Genomic DNA, 22,175 nt, shown 5'->3' on the forward strand with positions numbered 1-22,175 from the left:
AGTGCTTCTCTTCACACTTTCAAGATAGCTCTCTCAAGCTGCCTGGATCCCATTTTATTTCTCCATTATGGAGTCATTCTGATCTTTCATACCTTATACGTAATTGTTGCTGATTTGTGGTTTCTAGGGTTCTTGCTTTCTAAATTTCACATATAGTGTGTCTTCATGAAAATTGCACTTTCATTTTAAACTAATTTTACTCCACATTGGGCGGATCTTTTTGATTCAGATATTTTTATAGTCCATCATAGTCTTGTACCAAAATTTCAGGTATGGCCAGATGTGGTGACACATGCCTATAATCCCAGAAACTAGCGGGGCTGGGGCAGAAGTATTACAAGTTCAAGACCAGTCTCAGCAATTTAGCAAGGCCCTAAGAAGGGGCGGGGGGAGTTTCAGTTGTATTCTATGAATGTCTTCATTTGGAACTAATCAAGGGAGGATTCAGTGAGAGGCTTCTTAAGTTCTAGAAATGGCTGTTCTATTTCTCTCTCCTCTTTTGTTCAATATATGAAATCTTTATACAGTGGCGTAGAATAGCAGAGCAAGGGACAGGGTGGAGTGGGAAGTGATCTACCTATTTTGTAAAATTACCTATTTTGTAAAAGCTTGGTTTTTGTTTTGTTTTTGTTTGTTTGGGCTCTGAGGATTGAACCCAGAGGCACCTCACCACTAAGCTATATCCCCAGACTGTTTATTTTTTTTTCTATTTTGAAACATGATCTGGCTAAGGTGATCCATCTGTCATCCTTCTGCTGGGATGGCAGGCACACACCACAATTCCTAACCTGTAAAAACTTTTCTGTATTACATCTGGACCTGGGTTTTGGAATTTACAAGGCTTGGAGTTACTCTCTTTGTTGTCCATTGTGCTGCGAAGCAGTGGTGATTCCCATCCAGCTGCCTAACAGAAAAAGGTTTGTGTTAAACAGGTAGTGCATACAATGAAATTCATCTGGTAATACCATACTTCCACATACCAATGTGAAATCCAAGGCTCAGAGAGTTTCCATAGCATGTTCAGTGCTACCCAATGAAAGGGGGCCAAGCTCCATGGGAAACCAGGCCCCCAGAGCATCATCAGAGTAGAAGTTAAAATGTCCTTTGTAAACCATTAAAGCAGAGCCTTCTCAGGTCCTATCATGACTTCATGCACAGGTTGGAAAAATACAATCAAAAAAGGCTCAGTAGCATTTTTAAAAACAACACTGAGCTTGGAGCATGGAAGCTTAATTTCTGATGTCAGCTTCACCTGCAACCAACTGTGGACTGAAGAGCTCATGACCCTTCTCTGAGCCTCAGCTCCTTTCCAGTAGAGTAAGATTTGATAATTATCATGGTTCTTTCCAGGTTTAAGGTTTAAGTTTTCCAAACACACAGACCCTTTACATACTTCAAGGCTAATGACATCTGGCAACTACAACATTGTTTAATACTTTGCCATCTACACTGGAAAGGAAACCTTGTTGCCCTTTCCAAAAAGTTTATTTTTTCAACAAGACCATGCTTCTGCAAGCAGGGCCATATTTTGAGTCAGAGGTTCCAGGTTCTAGTTCCACTACTGGCCATCATTGAGAACCTGTGCCCGTTTCCTAATCTTTCTTGACATTGGGTTTCTTGAGGGTGTAATGGGGATGCCTTGTCCTACATTGATCATAGGGATTTTATTAGGATCTCATCTGATGATCTAAGAGAAACCGTTGTAAAATATTATATCAACAAAAGATATTTTGACATCATTGCCCTGCATAAGAACAAGATGTCAGTATCTTGTTCTACAGGAAGAACTCACATAGTAGAAATCTGAGAAACCCAATGCATGCTGGGAGAGAGGAGGTTGGGCTTCAGAGAGGGAATTCTGTAAGGCAAACCACATGGGTCATGACACACAGGTCCATCCCTGATGGTAAAACCTGTCTGCAAGGATAGAAACATGATTCTTTGGAGCTAAAGTTGGGCATCTTTCTAAAAAGGAAGGGGAGATACGGGCAATGTGCAACAACAAAAAAATGTATATAAAGACAGAGAACAAAAAAAATAATAAGTGAAGTAAGGGGAGAGGAGGATGGGCTATCAACAGACTATAGGATACTGTTGATTTTTATAACATGGGATATAAAGGAGAGATTCTGTTTGCATACTGGGAGAGGTTCTTTTTCTGGCTGTTCAAAGCACAAGTTGCCTCTATCCTTAAGCCATCACTTGCATGGTTACATGGTTAATTTTCTTCTCTCTCATTTTTTTTTTATTTTACCACAGATAAGGCTTATTGTTGGCAAATAACCTTATTGCCCCTATGATGAAAATAAAGGTTATTAAATCCTGAAGCAAGATGATATAAGAGCTCCAGAAATTTTGCCTGGGACCACTGGAGACGCTGAAGAAGGCAGGGTTCTCAAAGCCTCGGGGCCAACCAGGTAATAATCCTCATGGAAGCAGGGTCAGAGGGCTTTCTTTGGACTTCTGTTTTCCTCTGCTAGAAATTACAAATCATAGCTCTCATGAGGTTAGTGATGCTTTTTGTAGCTGTGTTGTCTGATTTGAATTGCTTATTTTCTTTCTCCCTCATTTTGAGGAGCATCTGCTTTGGTGTCTCTCAGTGTTGGGTTAAATCACAGCTCTGCTGCCTACCAGCTGTAAAACTTTAGAAATGTGACTTAATCTCAATGGACATCACTTTCCTCACCTGTAAAATAAGGTAATGATACCAGTAATGCAGCCTAATTGTGGGACTTAAATACCATGGAATAGGTATCCACTAAACATCAATGATTCATTTAGATTGATTTTTTTAAAAAAGCTGCATCCTTCTTCCCCCAGACATCTTGATAGATAAATTTTAACAATTTGCATATAAAGGATTTTAGGACACTGATAATACTCCATTACTTGTGGGAGGATATAAGTGTGTATTCATGTAATTAATAAAAAAGGAGGGTATACAACAGTTCCACACTCTTCACCTTTTGTTTTCTCCTGTTAACGCTCATCAAAGTGTTCATATGGACCCCAGATTAGATTTTCCAGGAAAGTCTCCAGTTCAGATCTGTAATTCCACTATTCTCCCTAAGCCATCTATTCTTTGATAGCTCGACCATGTGTCCTGACTTTTTACCATAAATTATGGTCAAATAAAAACTGAATGGGTCATTCACTTAAATAATTATTTGACAAAGAAAATCTAGAACCCAGTTTCAGACTTACACTAACATAAAGCCTAGATAGATGAAAAAGAAGGGAATAAGGATGACTATTTTAAACTTATGCAACAGTGACGGTCAGATAGTCTGATATAAATTCCAAAAATTCTAAGGGAGATCATACATAGGACAATGTAATTTTTTGAAAATTTTAGAATGGTAAAAAAATATGAACCAGAGAAAAATAGAAACTGGGAAACACTGTTAATAGCATATAAAAGACATACAAAAAGGTCTCACAAATCATGATCAAAAAGAAGGATGAATGCACAGTGGCGTACGCCTGTAATCCCAGCAGCTCTGGAAGTTGAGGCAGGAGGATCGCGAGTTCAAAGCCAGCCTCGGCAAAATTAAGGTGCTAAGTAACTCAGTGAAACCCTGTCTCTAAACAAAATACAAAATAGGACTGGGATGTGGCTTGGTGGTCAAGTACCACCTCCAAAAAATGATGAAATAGAAAAATATTAAAAACTGTCCACTTAAAATTCACAAAAGAAAAACAAAAAGCTAATCATTATAAAAAAGATGATTTTATTAGCAACTTTAATATAGTGACAAAATACTGATGTTTTCTTTAATATACCTAAATTAGGGGGAAAAAAAGTTGGTGGGGGGTGTGGGATTTTGGTGTAGAGGTTGGAGAAACCAACATCCCTGAAAACTACTGGTGGAATACTTGGTAAAACCTTTCAGAAGGAATTTTAGCAGAGTTTCAAAACAAAAATGTGCACACTCTGTTAAGTTGCAACCTGGCATAAGTGAACTGATATGAGAATCAAAACTGCATGAGGAAATGTGACTACAAGAACACCATTAAAATCGATCTGTTTCTGAGAAACAAAATCATAATAATGAAATTTATATAAAATTGTACAAAGAGATTCATAGAAAAATGTCTGTAAGGCTATTCACTGAATAGTTTAGTTCTGAGCAATGGTATTTAATTTTTATTTTCTGGTTTTGCATTGATGTTTTAATAACGTATACTTTTTGATAATGGAGGAAGATAACAAAGCTACTAAAAAGTGATGTCAACAAACTATAAAGGAAAAAGTGCTGGGTTGAAGTCAGATCTAGCTGTAACTAGTAAAAATGAGACTTCATAGCTATAGACCTCAGGTTTTTTTACCTTTAAAATTTGAATGTTGGGCCTTATGTTTAGTTTGAACCTTAACATTAGTGTTGGAACCATTTGATTTGCTTTTCTTGACTTTAGAAAGCCCATCACTATCTAGTTGAGAAAGCTCTCCCTCTGCTGGCTCTCCTGAAAATAACAGAAACCGGCTTTCCTGTAGTTATTAATTGCCTTCTCCATTTAGACTATTAAACTGTTCAGACTGCTGTAGTTAGGTCTCAGGCACTGGTCCAGAATGCCTTGCAGGAAAGAACAAAATCGTTTAAATTAAGTTTTCCTATCTCTACATTAACTTGATATTCTCTTCATTGCAAAATCTGGATTTCACCAGAAAAATATTATTTTCCTCCATTAAATTCCTAGGTCCTTTACATTGGTGCAAATGTGTTCTGATTGCAGATCTAGGAAAATCTAGGAGTTGCAAAGAAAAACTAACAAGGACTCTGAGATTCTTGGAGTTGAAGTATCAAAAGTACTGTCCTCAGGGGAAGAGGAAGATGGCATCCAGAAGTATGCGACTGCTCCTGCTGCTGAGCTGTGTGCTCAGCCCTGAAGTCCTAGGTGGTGAGTAAGGCCATTGAGTGGGACCTGAGCCCATGGTTGATCCCACAATGCTCATGATACAGTCATGGACTTTCCCTCTCCTGCCCCCACCTCCAAAGAGCACTGCAGGAAATACATATTAAAGGTGCAAATGAACAACAATGTGCTAAAAAGTTCAAGGGCTCTCAAATCAAACCAACCCTAGATGGTTGTAAGCCAGACTTAAATAGAATAAATTTTGAAAGTTTATTGTGAAGGATATAGAAACTGTTGAAAACACCATACACCTAGCAGACCGCCAATAAATGATAGCTATCGTCAGAACTTTGTAATATTTAGGCAATGTTTTCTTAGAGTTCCACTGAGCAGGAACTCCAGTTTGCAAGAAATCTGCAACCTATTTGTAGAGATGACTCTTCCACACTTACAGGCCAGGAGTCAAGTACAAAGTAGCATGTCAACAAAATGGGAAGCAATGCTATAGAATCTACCAATGGAGAAAGTGGGGGATGGGGAACTGAGTGTGCTAAGAATAAATATCATGGAATATCTGAAATCTTCCATTTCCATAAAATGTGGGTTTATGTGATGTAACTCTTTTGTTCTACTTATGAGAAAAATGAGGTCCAGAGAAATGTGGAGACTTGCCCAAGATCACACAACAAGATGATGTTTTCCTCTGGCTGGCTCCTGGCCCTAAGTGTCTGGTATCATACCATGTGGCCTTCTGGGAGTTGTATGTGGAAGAGTGAAGAATCCTGACTTGAGCATCACTTCTGTTGAGAAGAAGGGCTTCTAAGGGATCCTTAACTTAGCATTGTTCCCACTTACCTTGTGAAGGAAATCTGAAGGAAAGCAAGCATTCTTGGGTACCATGTTGGCCCCCACAGTTGAAATCTGTGGACCTTGCTATCTTCTACTCTTTATACGTCCTTGTACTATGTGGTTCTCTGTCCTCAACCTCACAACTATTTCTAGCTACTAATTCTTTCAACCATTTATGGGTGTTCAGATTCTGGGAACTCAGTCATCTTTTCTCTTCTTTCTTTCTTTCTTTCTTTTTTTTTTAGAGAGAGAGAGAGAGAATTCTTTAATATTTATTTATTTTTTTTAGTTTTCGGTGGACATATATCTTTATTTTATTTTTATGTGGTGTTGAGGATCGAACCCAGTGCCCCATGCATGCTGGGCAAGCACGTTACTGCTTGAGCCACATCCCCAGCCCTTCCTAATATTTCTTATTGGTGCATTATAATTACACAGAATGGTGAAATTCATTGTTAAATATTTATATACGCACATGATACATCAGTATAATTTGGCCAATAGCATTCCTTATTATTTTCCCTTTTCCTCCCCTCTTTCCTCCTCCTAATCCTTTTCCTCTACTCCACTGATATCCCTTTAATTTTCATGAGATCGTCCCCCCCCCCACTACCTTTCCTTTCCTTTTTCCTCTGTGGCTTCCGTACATGACAGAAACATCCAACCCTTAACTTTACAAGTCTGGCTTATTTCACTTAACACAATGTTTTCAACTTCCATTCCTTTTCTTGCAAATGGCATAATTCTATTCTTCTTTATGGTTGAATAAAACCCCATTGTGTATACATTTTCTTTGTCCATTCATCCATTGATGGGCATCAGCCACTTTTCTGAACTGGGCAAGAGTATGCAGGACTGCCCTGAACGCCCCTGCACGGTTACCTTCGTGGCCATTTCTACATGGACAGGTGGTTTCTTGCTGCTCTGGTGCTGGGCTGACCTCAGACTGGGGCTTGGCATTTGCATCTGCTATCTCCTGGGGAATAATAAGCAAACCCATATTTCAGATTTCACCAACCTCTCTAGTTTCCCTCTTTAGGAGCCTATGTTGTAAATATGTCATATAGAGAGTCTGTATACTCTCTGTGCTATGGCTTACGGGAAAAGTCTGATCTTGCACTTAAAGGAAGTATGGAGAACTTAGAAATGAATTTTCTCTCTCAACAGGACCTATGGTCATGATTGTAACTCTTATTGTTTCTGCAATGATTTCTTTGTTCTGGACTGTGTCTGTCCTTCACCTTGGAGCAATGCACAGGACCAATTCAATGGTTAGAGAGCCATAGAGCATCATGATTCAGAGACAACAAAAAAAGGCTTCATCTGGTTAATATTTTCAACAATATCACACTGACTACAGTAATAATGATGATTTTAATAGCAGTGATTCTATCAGCTAGTATTTATTGAACAATTACAATACACTAGGTTCTGTGCTAATCATCGTATATTCGTTAAACTAATTAATCCTCCCAGGAACTCTCTGAAGAAGATATATATTGTTAACCCCACTCTGCAGACAAGAAAACAAGACCAGAGGAGGTTAAACAATGTTCCTAACATTGCTCCTCTGGCAAGAGAAGCAGTGCCTCAGCATAACACTTCTGGTAAAGAAGTTGGTCTCTGGTGGAGAAAGACGGTCAGAGAAGTACAGACCAGATGTCAACAGCTGAGACTTCTTGTCACTGCATGCATATAATGGGGAGCTCTAGCATCATGAGAGGTGGGATCTGGGGTCTAGGGCTGCTGGAAAAACATTGATCCCTTCCTGAGGGTCCACTACACTCCCCATCTGGTGACTTCAGAGGGTCTTTCTGAGGAGGTCTCTTCATCTGTACAATGAAATACCCATCCCTATGTCTCAGGGAGGGTCTGGTACTTAGGGCATTCTGAAAAAAATGTGGTTGGTTTTAAAACAAATAGCTTCAGAATAGTGACTAAGATGACAGGAGCTTCTCCTTGGAGTCAGACTCTCTGGGGTGAAATCTTGTCTCTGTCTTTGCTCTGTGATCCTAGGACATGACCATTTCATTTTCTCATCTGGATCATGGGGATGAGTATCTAACTCATAGGGTTATTGTGGGGATGATTGGAATATATGTAGATCATCTGGAACAGTACCTGGTACACAGCAAATGCTCCATGAATGTGTGGAGCAGTAGGAGGCACAGCAGTGCCTCAGCAGAGCAGCAGTTGGTTGCATTTTCTAGGAGCTGAAATGTCTCCACCAGGGGGCACATGGCCAGAGCTGCACTCCTGCGGGGCCGAGGGGAGAGGAGGGGAAGATGGAGAAAGAACAGAAGGCGAATACAGAATTGCAGATAAAGAGAGACATACAAGCCCTTGTCATTAGGAGGGAAAGTAGCTAAGTCATCTTTAAAGAGTAATAATGAAGAATCTTGCTTTAAAAAAAAAAAAGAGTGACACACAGAGCACAGAGACAAAAGAGAAAGAGAGAGAGAGAGAGAGAGAGAGAGAGAGAGAGAGAGAGACATGGAAACAGAGAAAGAGAAAACAACACTTAGAAAGACCTGGAGATGCACAGAGACAGAATGGGGAAAATAACTGAGATGGTCAGAGATGGAGAGAAACCCTCAAAGAAACAGACACAGAGAAAGGAATGAGGGGAGAAGAGATTACTGATTGTCTGGCCTGAAATGTAACATTAGGTCTCCTTTTCCCGACCCCCCCACACACACTCTGGATCCTCTGCCTGCGCCCCTGGGATCTCTGCTGTCACTACCCAGAGTCAGGAGAAGAAAAGGCCACCGCGGTGGAGGTTCTGTCCTGACCCATTTGCCCACAGAACCCCAAGGATTCTGGCATTTCAGGATTAATGAGAAATTCCGATCCAACTGCACCAAGAATATTTGGTGTGAGGTCAGGGCTCTTTGTCCTCAGACTTAGGGTGGAAGACTTGGGCTCTTCTTGACCCTTCTTTCAGGATATCCCCACCAATACTAAGACAGAAGCTTTGCTTCTGAATGTGTCTTCAGGCTGCCCCTTTCAGACATCAGAGCCCAGTTCATCAGCTCTGTCTTTACGGATGATGATCAATGGTCAGCCTCCTTCTTAAGAAGATCAGCTTTAACTTCAAGGGTCAAGGATCTTCTTTGCTTTCTTTCCTCCTGATGTCGTAAGCGAGGCATCCCAACCTGCTGATCATTTCTGTTACTAAATTCCTAATTTCTAATTATGTCATATTTATTGAAGGTTGTGAGAGTTAGTGGCGGGAACATGGAATTTTAAGTCTTAGAACTGAATCTGAAAAGCAGCTTTTCCACGTTACTGTGTGACCCTGAGCAGGTGACCACCTCAGCCTGTTTCCTCATCTCCCTAAATTATTCTGATAAAAACATAATATGGATAAGCCCCTTTGCCTAGTACCTGGCACCAAGTAAATGATTCCTATGTAGAATTTGGTGATAGTGGTGACAGCATTAGGAGCAGAAGTGGTATAAAGTTTTTCTTTTTCACGTAACATAAAATTTTGTCCAATTTTCTAGAGGTAGTTGAACACAAGGCATTTAAATAAATGAATATCTTTGCTGCTTTGTCTCAGTGCATTTCTGGTACCCCTCAGCACTTTTCCTTCTTAGCTGGGTGATCATTACCCATCATTCATAGACACAAGAGCACATGAGAAGAATCTAAATCTATCATGAGCATCTTGTTCTAAGCCACAGCTGGGACTGCAGTACAGGAAGATGTGGCTGGATACTAGATTGAGAAAGTCCTTATATGCTAATGAACAAGAGTTTATGTGAAAGCAGTGGGGAGCACCTGGAGATGAAACAGATCAGAAGGGCAGGGCAAACCAATGACAACAGTGTCAACTGATTGGGAAGAGAAGAATGTTACTATGATAACTAGTCCGTGGACAGCCACTGTGGGAGGAAAGACCCTTGTACCCATCCATCCAGGGTGTCAGAGCGTAGCCACATTATCACAAAGCCCAGACTGCTAGCTTGACATTGCCTTTGTTACCTAGCCCCCTCTGCACTTCCATCCATATCCCCTTCATAAACTTCCAAGTCAAGTGATGTGGCCCATTCACCAGTTGGTGAACAGAAAGAGTGTGAGTTGCCCTGAATCATGGCTTTCTTTGCCTCAAGGCCTCTTCTGCCCAACCCATCCCCTTTTCTTAACATGTCCCCTCCCCTTGCAACAGAAGCACAGCCCACCTGTGCCTGCTTCCAGCCAAGTTGCCTTTGAACCTGTTCCATGTATCTCCACCTAAAGGTTTCTTTCCTCTCACTGATACCTAAACCCACCACTTTATACCCCTCCTCCAGGCCTGTGCTGCCTGAATCATAGTTGTTTGGTCTCAGATACCAACGTGGTTTTCTGCCAGATGTTGAGTATGTTTACCCAGTTATGCATTTTAGATCTGAGGAAATGACCACAGTTGGTTAGGGGACCCACTGTGAGACAGACCTGAGCCAAAATTCCATTGTTCACCTGACCTCTATAAGCCCCACTCTTGACGGCTAGGCCCCAGTATCATTTTGGGTCTCCTAGAATTAGTGTCAGTTCAGAGTCAGGGTCCAGCAGTCCCAGAAAGCTCTGACTATTTTCTTTTCTCCACTGCACAGCTCTTCTGGTAAAAGGCCACCAGTCCCTTTGAAGAAGGCTGAGGGAAAGATTAACAGTGTACATTTTTAGCAATGCAGCAGGGTCCTTCTGAAGAAAGGACTCTTCTATCTTTTCATTCAAAGGGTTCTCAATCTATAAGCTGCATCAAGTCTGGGCTTGATTATTTTTGCTGTCATGACTTTAAATTTTTCTTACTTTTGTTTTTGAACAGATATCATCATGAGACCCAGCTGTGCTACCGGATGGTTTTACTACAGGTCCAATTGCTATGGATACTTCCGGAAGCTGAGAAACTGGTCTGATGCTGAGGTAAGGGATTTGAGCATTTGGCTTCTCTCAAGCAAGGGGTCGTCCAGAGCCCCAGATCTCATTTGATTCAGAATGAGGAAGAGATCTCCCTTGGCATTTTGAGGAGAAGCCACCTGGATGGTGAAATATAGAGAAGAGGGTTACTGTGTTCAACTCATTCCATATTGTGAGTACTGATAAAGCAGATAGGATATGCTCAGGCCCTGGATGGGCTGCAAGGACACAAGAATGAATAGGAAACAGCCCCTGACCTCAACATAGAACAAAGGAGAATGAAAAGACCAGGAGCTTGCAGGAAAAATTAATTGAATTCTTGAGTGAGGTTTACCAGAAAGAGAGTAATATGTAGAAAGGCATGGAACAGAGGCCTCGGAACTGCCTAAAGAAATGGAAGTAATCCCAATAAATGGGAGGTTTCATTGCTCTACACAACCCCAAAATGTACTGATGTTGTTTCATTGAGACTTTGTGTGCAGCATCCCCAAATAACCAGTCCCAGTAAGTGGAGATTCACTGTTGCCTCTGAATGTGGTTTATTGAAGCGACTGGCTGGGGAGGCCATGGGGGGTGTGATGTGGCATGATCTGGTCTCAGAGTCCCTGCACATAACTTAAAAGAAATAAAGCAAGGGTGCAGCACTTACCACGTGATAGCTACTGAGGACTCCAAAAGTAATCTATGGCTTTAAAAAGTACAGGATGAGTGAGGATTGTGACATTTGAACAGAAAATGCCAACACAGCATGAGCATAGATGACTTTTCTAAGATTATACCAAAAATGACTAATAGGGAAAACCCAGGGAAGTCTGCAGTAATGCAGTGCTTTCCTGAGCTGCGTCCTGAATAACCAGAGAGAGAGAGTGTGTGTGTGTGTGTGTGCGCACGCATGCAATGGAGGGAAGGAGGGAGAGAAAGAATGTGTGAGAGAGCATTAAGCAAAGGAATTTCCCAAACTGCAATTTTGAGGAAACTGTACCTCAGAGAGGTGAAGTAACTTGTCAAGGTCACAAGCACTAACAAAAGGCAAGACCAGGTCCTCAGGCACTTCCTCTGCTTCACCTTGCGGTGCCTGTTCCTCACAGACCTGACTCTGTGGCATTGTTTTTTCCCACGGTGACAGGAGTCTCCTCTGGGATTTAGGTCTTAGTTGCTGGAGGAGTAAGAGGGGGCTACGTGAGTCCCTTCTGCTTGGCACACTAAGGTTCCAAGGAGAGGGCTGTGCTTTGGGACGTCAAGGCATCATTAATGGGACCTCTCCTTGTGTGCAGCTTGAGTGTCAGTCTTATGGAAACGGAGCCCACTTGGCATCTATCCTGAATCTAAAGGAAGCCAGCGTCATAGCAGAGTACATAAGTGGCTATCAAAGAACCCAGCCTGTATGGATTGGCCTGCATGACCCACAGAAGGTAACCCCAGACATGGCTCACAAATGCCTTTTGAAAAAGCCAGGAAGATAGCCCCTTTCTGGGAAATGGCCTCATGGCCCACTAATAGGGGCACAGGTAGTGGCTCTTCTGTCAGGTGCCTCTAACCGATAAAAGCCAAGACATCAGGGTCAGGAACCCAGATCTGGCCTACAGTGGAGGATATAATTTAAATAGTATCATTTTACAAACTTCTATCTAATTAAGGTCCTCTTGAATCTGAAAATGTGAAATTATCAGCTTTCTAGACCCTTTCAAAAAAGAAATTAGGTTGGTGTCAGTATGTGTGTGTCTGTCTGTGTGTGTGCGCGTGTGTGTGCGCGTGTGTGTGTGTGCGCGCGTGTGTGTGTGTGTGTGTGTGTGTGTGTGCAGGGAGACTTATCATGAAACTCAGATTTATTACATCTTCATTAGATCTAGAATGAAAATTGAAAACTCTTTGCTGATCTTTTTCTCAGATGCTGTTATTTCTTTTCATTATCCTTGAGTTTTTTCCCACTGAACTCTGGCTGTACCTTCCATCAATACTTCATTGTAAGACATGCCGTGTGAGGTCTCCGAAAGGTTGCTGAGGTCTGCAGTTTATAGATATTTTGTGGAGCTTTGGTTCTTAACTCATAGGGACACAGGAGAAAACCCCAAAACTTTGTTTCTTGGTCACATTGCAAGAGATACCAGACATTCATATCACATCTGTGGTGAATGCATATTTATCCTTTAGAATGTACCATAAATATCTTCCTGTTTTTTCTCCTCTTGAATAGTATGAGAAAACCAGTAACCTTTGGTCATAGTTGCTACAAATATTTTATACAGTTACTCATCCTTTAATGATGTTTCTTTGATTATCATAAATTTTACATTTTTATCTATTCATAATTGCTGTTAAATAGAATTCTGCTCTTCAGAGATAGGATAAATATTTACATCTATTTCTAGAAGAGCTTTGTAGTTTAATGTTTTATATTTGTGACCCAGAAAAATAAGTGACAAATAAACATTTTAAAAATTGAGTAATGTCTCTTGCAGTCAAATAATGTAAATTAAGATAATATAATTTAACTTGTTAGATTGTCTAATTTTTGCTTTGTCTTGATGAATATTTTAAAGTATATTGAGAAATTGTTCTTATGCCGGGTTTGTAAGCATGTACTTCTACAACTGAACTATTTTGAAACATACTTTGTCAATTCATATCAATAATCTCAAAATATTCATACCCTTTAACCCATTAATTCTACTTCTGAAATTCTATCATAAGGAAATAATTTAAAATATGAAACGGCTTTATGAACTATTCATAAAGTATTTAGAGCAGTATTCTTTATAATAATTTAATTTGGAAATAATATAAATGTCAATAGAAGAAAATAAAGGGAAATTATTGTACATTTTTGCCATTAAAATATTTGGAAAGCAAGTTACAAATTGAATATATATTTTAATTTATTGAATATATATTTACAACATTGGGAAAATACTTCAAAACAATGATATGGGAAAAGTTGTTGTTTTTTTTTTTTTGGATAGGACCCAAAAAAGCAAAGGCAAAAATAGAGGAATAATCTCTGAAGAGTAAAGTTCTGTTTAATAGTAATTATGAATAGATAAAAATATAAAATTTATAATAGTCAAATAATCATCAAACTAACAAGCTTCCCTGTAGCAAAAGAAACCATCAACAGAATGAAGAGACAGCCTGCAGAATGGGAGGACATATTTACAAACTATTCATCTGACAAGGGATTAATATCCAGAATATATGAGGAACTCAACAAACTTAACAAAAAAATCTAATTAAAAAATGGGCTAAAAATCTGAATAGATGTTTTTCAAAAGAAGACATGCAAATGATCGATGAGTGCTGGAAAATATTCAGCATCACAAATCATCAGGGAAATGCAAATCAAAACCACCTGTCACCTCACCGCCATGAGAATGGACATTATCAAATAGAACCAATAATAAAGGCAACGGTTAGGATCTGGGGGAAGAGGGAACCCTGGAACACTGTTAATGGGAATACAAATTAGTACAGCCATTATGGAAAACAGTATGGGGGTTCCTTTGCAATTAAAAATTGAGTTATGATAGGGCCCAGAAATCCCACTATTGGGTATTTAGCCAAAGGAAAAGAAACTATTATGTCAAGGAGATACCTGTACTCTCAAGTTTATTGCAGCACTATTCAAGTTATGGAATCAACCTAAGGATCAATAGATAAGGAAAACGTGGCCCTGTATACAATGGAATTTTATTTATCCATAAGAAAATAAAATCCTCCCGTGTGCAGCAACATAGTTGGAACTGGAGATTGCTAGGTTAAGTGAAATAAGACAGACACAGAAAAATGCCACACCTTCTCACTCCTCTGTAGAAGCTGTGAAGAATGGAGTGGAACAGTGGTCACTAGAGACAGGAAAAAGCAAGTCTTCCTGCCCTCCAGGAGAGGGAAATGATTGAAAATTGGGCGCCAAAACACAGATTAGAGGAATTTTTTTCTGTCTTTCCATAGTACAATAGGGTGACTGTTGTCTACAGCAATCCCTGACATATTTCAAAATAACTTGAAGGTTATGAACATTCTGAACACATAGAGATGATTAATATTTGAAGACATGGAAGTGCCTTTACCCTAACCGATTATTACACATTATATATGTATGGATTTGATTATCACATTATAAGTATATACAAATATTATTTCTTTATGAGTAAACAGAGAAATGTAATGATCCATGAAAATATTCACTTCAGAAGTAAGTTTGCTGAAATAGCAGCATTTTTCTCCTCTCAGTGTTTGAGGGTAGTAGCTTTTCTATTTTTCATTCTTTACATATTCCTGTACTTCCCAGTTTTTACAGTGAAAACTACTTTCAAAAAGCCTACTAGGGTTCGGGCTTGGGAAGGTAGGCTGGCTAACTTCTGTCTCCTGTCATTGCAGAAGCAGCAGTGGCAGTGGATTGATGGGGCCTCATACCTGTACAGACCCTGGAGCGGAAGGTCCCTGGGTGGGAACAAGCACTGCACCGAGATGGGCTACAGAAACAGTAAGTGCACCTGCATTCTGTACCTCTCCCCAAAGCACGGCTCCTTCCCTTGATCTGTTGAGAGCAAAGATGGACATCGTCACATTTTCCCTGTCACACCAACAATTTTCTCCTACAGGACAATGGCATTGCCAAAGCAAATGTTTACCAAACTTCAGTCGTCTGTGACCACTGAACAATCTTTGTCATGCCAGTATACAAGCTGTTCAACAATTTACTCTGTATTTTCTTTAAATCCACTCATATATTTTCTTAAATATATTTATTTTAAAATCATACTGTATACCCTGAAGGGGACACATGTCCCGCTTTGGTAAATCCAGGCTGAATCTCAGCTGCAAACTGCATACACTCAGTCACTTGGGGTTCAGGCTTGCCTTTGCTTGCTTTCATTCTTCTCTCTTTATGATACTAAGTTATATTTTCCAACCTTAATACCAAGGACCAATGATGTGGAATGGAGATTCATTGTTGTGGGTGGGTGGGGGGGCGGCTATCCCGTATAATCTGGGAGGTTTAGTAGCACCCCTGGTCTCTCTAGTCCATAGATCCCATAAGCACCACTCTCCTTCCCAGGATGTGCCTACCAAAAAAATCTCTCCAGATATTGCTAAGTGTCCTCTCTGGGGTCAGATTCACTGGGCATTGAGAACCACAGCCAGTAAGTGAATGGAAGTTTTCAGTGGCAAAATAAGAACACAGAGTTTTAAAGGTGAAAGAATATGTATATTTGAGAACATCTTTGCGAGTCTAAAGATCACCATAAGTGACACCAGACCCCTCTCTTAGCCAAAACGTGGACTGGTGCAGGGACTGGGTCAAGTACTCAGCAACTGGGTCTAGGGTAGAAAATGGACCAGGTGCTTTGGTTCACTACTAACTGAGGGATGAAGCTCATAAGAACAACAACAAAAAAGAGTGAGGAAACTTTCTAACAGCAAAGGGGGGGAGGGTGGACATGAGGAGACAGACTTGAGGAAGACCCTCAGAGACAGAAAGCTGGAGAGGGGAATTTCACTGACCATCAGAGTCCATACTACTGTACAAGGCATCCGTCAGCTCAGCTGAAAGAAACACAGTCAGGACCCATCAGCAGAAGCTACCAAAATGTGGATGCCTACCCATATGAAGGAGAAAGCAGAGCTTTCAGCACCATCCAAACACACCACAGGCTCGCCCAGGAAGTTGTGATAAACCCATTGCTAGAGCCAACTAAGCAAAAGGTGGACATCATAGTTTTCATTGTAGTTGAAACATTCAGACTGTTTGACGAGAAGCTTAATGACACACAAAAGATCCACCAAGGAGCATATTAAACTACAAATTCCAGGTATTCATTTCAGATCTACAACATAAGACTCTCCGGGGCTGGAAGATGGACCAGCTTTGGGGAAGTGGTATACCAGATGCCTCCCAGAGTCCCTCGCAGACTCAGGTTTCTGAGGTTTCCACTGGTCAAAGTTCTCAAACAAAAAAAGTCTTTTCCCTGTCAGCCCTTGATCAGATGAGAAAAAAAAAAAATTCCATAGTGATGTCGCCTCAGGTTCTTGGGAGCATCTGGTCTGTTGCATCTCCTTCTTTCACTGTATTTACTTACCTCAACTTGACTCTTAGAGAACAGGCTCCCAGAAAGAAACTACAAGCAAGGAACCAAGGCTGAGTGAAAACCACGTGGAAGGTAGAATTGGAAAGGACATGGTCTTCAACCCCATCAGTGTCGTTTCCTATGTGGAAAATGGATTTTTGCCCCCAGATTCCCTTTCTAGTTTTTAATTTTAAAATTTAAAGTGTGTAATATTAATTCCCCAATTCATAGTGACATACACATTCTCCTCTCTCACTGACAAGGCTCATTCCTTTTTCTGATATCTATTTAGAAAAAAACAACAACAGAAAAAAAATAGGATATTTTATTCTGTGTGGCCTTTGGTCATCCTCTGGGACCTTCTGCTTTTATACCACGGTGTAACTGTTTTGTGACTCCCTGGTGGTGTTGTGTTTCCTGACTTTTCTTTGGTTCACTTTGAGACATTTAATAATGGTAACTACAATTTGCAGCTTATAAAGAAATTCCACATTCAATCTGGTTTGTGGTCAAGAGCAGGAGTTCTGTATTCTAAGTGCCCAGGTAGAATTCCAGCTCTTCCCATTCCTTTGTACCTCAGATGCCTGAAGGAAACAACAACTTCACCAACACATGAAGTGCTTCCACTGCAGTGCAGGCTGGGCTCAGACTCCTGTGCCCCAAAGTGGAGGAGTTTGATCTTTACCCCCCCCCCTTTCCCTGCACTTCCCCTCCCAGGATGGAGAAGGGAAGACAGATGTCTCTCTAGGTGGGTGCCTGGGGTGAGCTGGCTGCTCTTGGTTGCTTGAAGCTTCAGTTACAGTTTATTTATGGAATCTGTGGGTGTCAACTCAAAAGGACCCAGTAAGAACACCCTCCATCTCAAGCAGCACCCAAAGCATTTATGCTCCAAACCAGACTCAACCAGACCCCCTTGGGGTAAATTCCATGCTAGTGACCTCATGCACCATCTTTTTGCCCTGCACTGTGAAAATGCCCAATAAGCCTGCCATCCCCATTGCATTTACACTATGTGTCTCCAACTTTGGGCTACATGGATGCGAACATGGGCAGTCCCTTCTCTGTGCTTCCTGAGATCTTGGAATGGGAGAGGGAATGGAGCAACATCCCTCCCTCCTAGGCTTTCTCACACCCAAGAAACACACACACTGCCAACAAGATCATGTCTGCTGGCCAAAGCCCAAGCAGACTCCTAATTGGGGAAAGATGCGCATGCCTGTAGCAGAACACCCTGGAATGACAGGGGACTCTGAAGAGCTTGATTTGGGGGGAGTGAAATAGTTGAGCCTCTCCTCAAAAACATCTCAAGTCCTTCAAAAGGCTACCCGCTCCTGGCTCCATTCATCTTTATAAATGGGTAGCCTGGTGGGATGTGACTGGCTTCAGCAGCTTCCAGTTCTTTGAGAAGAAGCTTCTTAGAGATCAACTATGGACTTTACGAAGGAGCACCCCCAAGTCCTCACTGTACCCTTTGTCAAACATGAGACATTTTCAGTAGATTCATGTCAAGCCTTGCCTTCCTCCAAAACAGGATGGAATGGAGCTTTTGCAAGTGCGTGTAACCTTTAAATGGTTCTTCTTTCTGTTGGTATTTGCATTAGTAAGGGATCTCCAGAGAAACACAAATAAAAGGATGTATGTATATAGAGAGATTTATTTAAAGGAAGTGGCACATGCAATTGTGAGGACTGGTCAGTCTGAAGCATGCAGGGCAGGTTGGCAGACTGAAAATTCCTGCAAGAGTCAACACTTCATTCTCGAGCCTAATGACAGTCCAGAGGCAGAATTCCTTTTGCTTTAGGGGACCTTAGTCTTTCCTCTTAAAACCTTCAACTTATTAGATAAGGTTCACCCACATTATGGAGGGTAACTTGCTTTACTCAAAGTCTACTAATTTAAATGTCTGTCGTAACCAAAAAAAAATACTGTCACCACAGCATCTAGACAGCTAGACAACTAGCAACTGCTAGACATCTGGACCAAAAAACTGGACCTCATATCCCGGCCAAGTTGATACATAAAATAGATATAATTAGCCAGGTGCAGTGGCGCATGCCTGTAATCCCAGTGGCTTGGGGGGCTGAGGCAGGAAGATCACAAGTTCAAAGCCAATCTCAGCAATTTAGTGAAACCCTGTCTATAAATAAAATGCAAAAAAAAAAAAAAAAAGGACTGGGGATGTGGCTGTTTAGTTAAATTCTCTGATACCAAAAATACAAAAATAGAAAAATAGCCATCACTGGGCTTTCCCCATGACTAAAAGCAAAACAACAAGACAACATGGGAAAGCTCTGTACTGAACTGGATTGATGATTGATTTAAATGTCTGTTTATTCTCTTACAGACTTTGTAACTTGGAACAAAAATGAATGCAGCAAGCGTCAACACTTCTTGTGCAAGTACCGACCATAGGGCAAGAATCAAGATTCTGCCAGCCCTTTCACAGACTTCTTGCTCTTCCTTCTCTGCCCTGCTGTCTAAATCTGATCATTGTCTCAGACAGTAGACATAGCCACTAAGGTGGATAAGGTCTCTGGTGCATAAATTTTATTAGGCCTAGAGACAGAGATCTCAGGATTGGTATGCCAGTGGCTTCTAGCACTAAATGCTCACCCCACAATCTCTTTCCATTTTACTCTTTTTTCCTCCTCCCCTCTCTCTGATTGTCTCAAGCAGGCTAGGGGTGTGCATCCCCAACTGAGGAAACAGCTAGGTCTTTGGCTGTGAGTGTAAAGATTCAAAGACAGCAGAAAGACAAGAATGAGCTTCTACCCACTTCAGCTTCTCCACCCTCTCCATAGCTCATGCCCACTCCATCAGCCATCCGCCTATTCTTCCTTTTACCGTGAAAACGTTCATCACTAGAGTCCCTGGTAGACTGAGCTGGGCTATGAATTCTTTTAATAAATAGTTACATACGTAGGAAGCTTCTGTGTTCCAATCCAGTGAGTGGAAAGGTAATAATAGACTCAGAAATACTCCCAAGCATTTCTTCATTTTCCTCCTTTGAGTCTCTGCCTCTCACCTGCTCAGCAGTAGCCCTGGTTTGAATAGGGGAGAAAAGGAGGTGACATGCCTGCCAACCTGAGCAGGGATGAGTGAGTGGGGGGTCGTTGGATTATGGGTACTTCAGATCTGGGAGCTGAGAAGACAATCACAGATAGTGCAGCCTAGTGGGCCTAGGAGTCACCTACATGGCCTTTCTCAATTCTCTTTTGCTTTGACAGTTGAAATTATTGTGTGGTTACTTCAATTATGAGGAAGTAATTGTACCCTCAAACAGACTACGTCCCCTAGATCATAAATCTGCATAGCAATCTAAGAAGAAATAAAAAGGACTTGATTATAGAAAGTTTTTCTTTGGCAGGATCACATTCATATTTCTTAGAGGCAAAAGCAATGGGACGGTCTTGGAGCCCCACCTTGCAGTCAGGCTGGGAGAAGGCAGCTGCTACCTCTACTGGCACAGCAGCCAGTAAACATGCAGACTCTGCTACCCTAATTTGAAAACACTCCTTATCACCTCAGCAGTCCAAGACCACCCGCTGAGTGCTGGCTGAAAGAAGGGTTCAGGGAAGAAAGGACCATACTCTTCCTTGTCAAAGAAGAAAACATCAAAAGAAATGAATTATTCCTCTGAAGCATTAGAAAGGATAGTCCATATAAAAGATAAATCTGTTAATAGTGAGATTTCAGATGAGATGATAGGCAGGTGGCAAAGGGTCATCCTTTGGAAGAATAGAGTTAGTTTTAGCAAAATAGCAACTACCAGTTCCTAAAAGGTCCCGAGTAGGTTGCCGCTGGGGAAAGAAAAGTACCAGATTCTTGGATAAAGAAAATAGATAAATTCAGACTGTCAGACTGATGTGAGCCAGAGAAGCCTGCCGAGTTAAATGCCACATATGTCAAGGAAATATGGGTGAAAATATCCCCTCAAAGTAGGTCTCATTTTTTTTTTCCTAAGACACATACCAAGAGATAAAAGAAAATATGGCCCACCTTCCCTTCTTAATTTATTTACATTTCCAGGAGAAATAATGCCTCATGATAGTAAAAGTAAGGATGAGCAACTTGAAAAGCCCAAAAATAATAGTACATACATCAAAATAAAGTAAAATCTGTTATTCTGTAAATATACTAAAAATATTTAAAATATATTTTACACCAATGAAAACTCAAAACCAAAAAAAAAGCTAATAAAATAAAATTGAAAAAAATATTTTAAAGTAATTCCAATTGAAAAGCATGGCCACCTTAACAGTCTTGGTGATGTAATAATAATACAGCACTCTCCCTGGAATTGCTGAAATGCCAAAGAAGATCTGCATGTACACATTGGGATCCCCATGACATTGCTAAGAATTGACAAGTAGTCACCTTTCTTACTATAAGGAGGCTTGGGCTGGAGGTATAGCTCAGTGGTGGAACACTTGCCTACAATATGTGAGGTCCTGGGTTCAATCCTTAGTACCACAAAAAAGAAAAAGAGAAAGAGCACTAGGCTAGTCCATGGTTAACTCTAGAACTGTGATGATTTTCACGTATGCATATGAAATTTCAGTTATCCTTAGTGATTCACTGAGTAGTTACATCATTCAGCAAAAATTTATTTAATACAAATTGTGTACAAGAACTCGTTTTCGGGGCTGAGAATCCAGCACTGAACAAAACAGATAAAATTCTTTGTTAACATGGAGCACACATTTCAGCAGGAGAGGAGAGTAGAAGCAGACAAGTACTAAACTAAATAAAAAATACAGTATGAGAAGATGGAAGGTTCTATAGTGAAAATATAAGGCCAAGACAGGGTGCAGGAAATAGAAATGTGTTCGGGTATGTATGGAATAGCTTATGATAACCAAATGAGAAGAAAATTTATTGGTTTATGCTATTTCACATTCTATAAACAGATGGGAGATTCTGGTATAACTTGACCAATGGCTCAATAGAATCACCAGGATAGGTTTTGTTTTTTGTTTTTCAAAGAGAGTAAAATTTGGGGGGGAGCTAATTAGGATTGTAAACAGAAAAAAACAGATTCAAGTAGTTTGAAAATGTGCTGAGGTTTCACAAATTAGCAGATGTATATATAGCTTTAAACCACAGGAGCATTGGAAATTACATCTCTTAAATGTTTTTTTTTCCTGGTGCATTATAATTATACATAATAGTGGGATGCATTGTGACATATTTTACATGCACATAACATAATTTGGCCAATTCCATTCCCTAGTACCTCTCCTTTCCCCTCACCTCCTCCCTTCCCTGGTCTCTTTCCTCTATTCAACTAGTTTTCCTTCTGTTTTCAAAAGATTCCTTCATACCCTCTTCCCTCTTTGTTCACCCTAGCTTCCACATAATGAGAAAAAACATACAACACCCAACTTTCTGAGTCTGGCTACTTTAAAAAATTTTTATTTTTATTTACTTATATGTTTTTTATTTGTTTGTTTTTTATTCAAATTTGTTATACATGACAGCAGAATGCATTATAATTCATATTAATAT

The 22,175-nt window shown here is 40.5% G+C and overlaps 1 protein-coding gene across 1 annotated transcript; it reads left to right on the forward strand.

Moving 5' to 3' along the window:
• Positions 1-4,832: 4,832 nt before the first annotated feature.
• Positions 4,833-19,079, forward strand: REG4 (regenerating family member 4; the record flags this gene model as incomplete). The annotated part of the gene is made up of 5 exons (XM_081308746.1): positions 4,833-4,899; positions 10,511-10,608; positions 11,877-12,014; positions 14,977-15,082; positions 19,012-19,079. 5 exons carry the CDS (start codon positions 4,833-4,835, stop codon positions 19,077-19,079), a joined length of 477 nt encoding a protein of 158 aa, XP_081164872.1.
• Positions 19,080-22,175: the final 3,096 nt, after the last annotated feature.

Source organism: Spermophilus citellus (genome assembly GCF_964194105.1).
Source record: "Spermophilus citellus genome assembly, chromosome: 9".
Taxonomy (NCBI): Eukaryota; Metazoa; Chordata; class Mammalia; order Rodentia; family Sciuridae; genus Spermophilus; species Spermophilus citellus.